Source organism: Ailuropoda melanoleuca, unplaced genomic scaffold (genome assembly GCF_002007445.2).
Source record: "Ailuropoda melanoleuca isolate Jingjing unplaced genomic scaffold, ASM200744v2 unplaced-scaffold28321, whole genome shotgun sequence".
Classification (NCBI taxonomy): Eukaryota; Metazoa; Chordata; class Mammalia; order Carnivora; family Ursidae; genus Ailuropoda; species Ailuropoda melanoleuca.
Window position 1 is genome coordinate 1 of NW_023198639.1, and position 1,031 is coordinate 1,031.

Below are 1,031 nucleotides of genomic sequence, written 5' to 3' on the forward strand. Positions count from 1 at the left end.
TCGAGTGGGATTGTTCATAACGGCATAGTGTCCAAGTAAGTCAAGAATCCATGGGGTGAGAGGCTCGAAGCCGGGAAACCGCATCCTCAGGTCCTTTAAGAGTCGGATCAAAACTTTCACCGTGGACTGAGAGGCGTTTTCTTCAAACCAGCGGGCGTGCCTGATTGCAGCCAGGGCACTCTGCAGCACTTTGATATCCAGGTGCAGCTCCGGGTCCAGCTTGCGTAGATTGGGGGGCACGGTGGTGATAAGAATTTTCACCGTCGCATCCGCGGAACTGATCTCAAAGCCTGTCTCGTTGGTGAGCATGGTCAGCACTTCCGCGGGGTCTTGGGTCCGCAGACTCTCCACGACTTTGTTCCCCAAGGCGGCAACGGCTTCCAGTGTGGGCAAGATCTTTAGGATCACGACGAGATCCGCCACGTTGTGGCCCGTCATCATGGTGCCCTTCTTGTACGAGCCCACCTGGCGAACCTCTTCGATTTGCACTTCAAATGTTCCCGGTGCCACAATCAAGTTGTCAATCACGTTGTTGATCTTAGTTACCAGTGAGAGGATAGAAGCCTGTTCAGCAGATGTTGGAGCCAGGTCCTGGTTTCTCTTCAGCAAGGCTTCGCTGAAAGCAGTTTCATCAGGGGCCGGCTTCACCCGGGGGAAAGCCATCTCGCACACGTAGAAGTCAAAAGGGATGTGAGGCACAAAAGGTCGGAACCCGCTGCCAGGGCCTCCCCGAGACCCAAAGCGTCCGNCCGTCGCATCGGCGGAACTGATTTCAAAGCCGGTCTCGTTAGTCAGCATGGTCAGCACTTCCGCGGGATCTTGGGTCCGCAGACTCTCCACGACTTTGTTCCCCAAGGCAGCAACGGCTTCCAATGTGGGCAAGATTTTTAGGATCACAACAAGATCTGCCACATTGTGGCCTGTCATCATGGTGCCCTTCTTGTACGAGCCCACCTGGCGAACCTCTTCAATTTGCACTTCAAACGTCCCTGGGGCCACAATCAAATTGTCAATCACGTTGTTGATCTTCG

At 54.5% G+C, this 1,031-nt stretch overlaps 1 protein-coding gene across 1 annotated transcript; it reads right to left on the reverse strand.

The window, feature by feature from the left end:
- Positions 1–3: 3 nt before the first annotated feature.
- On the reverse strand, positions 4–741 carry LOC117798191 (interleukin enhancer-binding factor 2-like; the record flags this gene model as incomplete). Its single annotated transcript, XM_034650607.1, has 1 exon — positions 4–741. A coding segment is annotated over exon 1 (660 nt), but the record flags the coding sequence as incomplete, so codon positions are not given.
- Between the last annotated feature and the right edge of the window lie 290 nt (positions 742–1,031).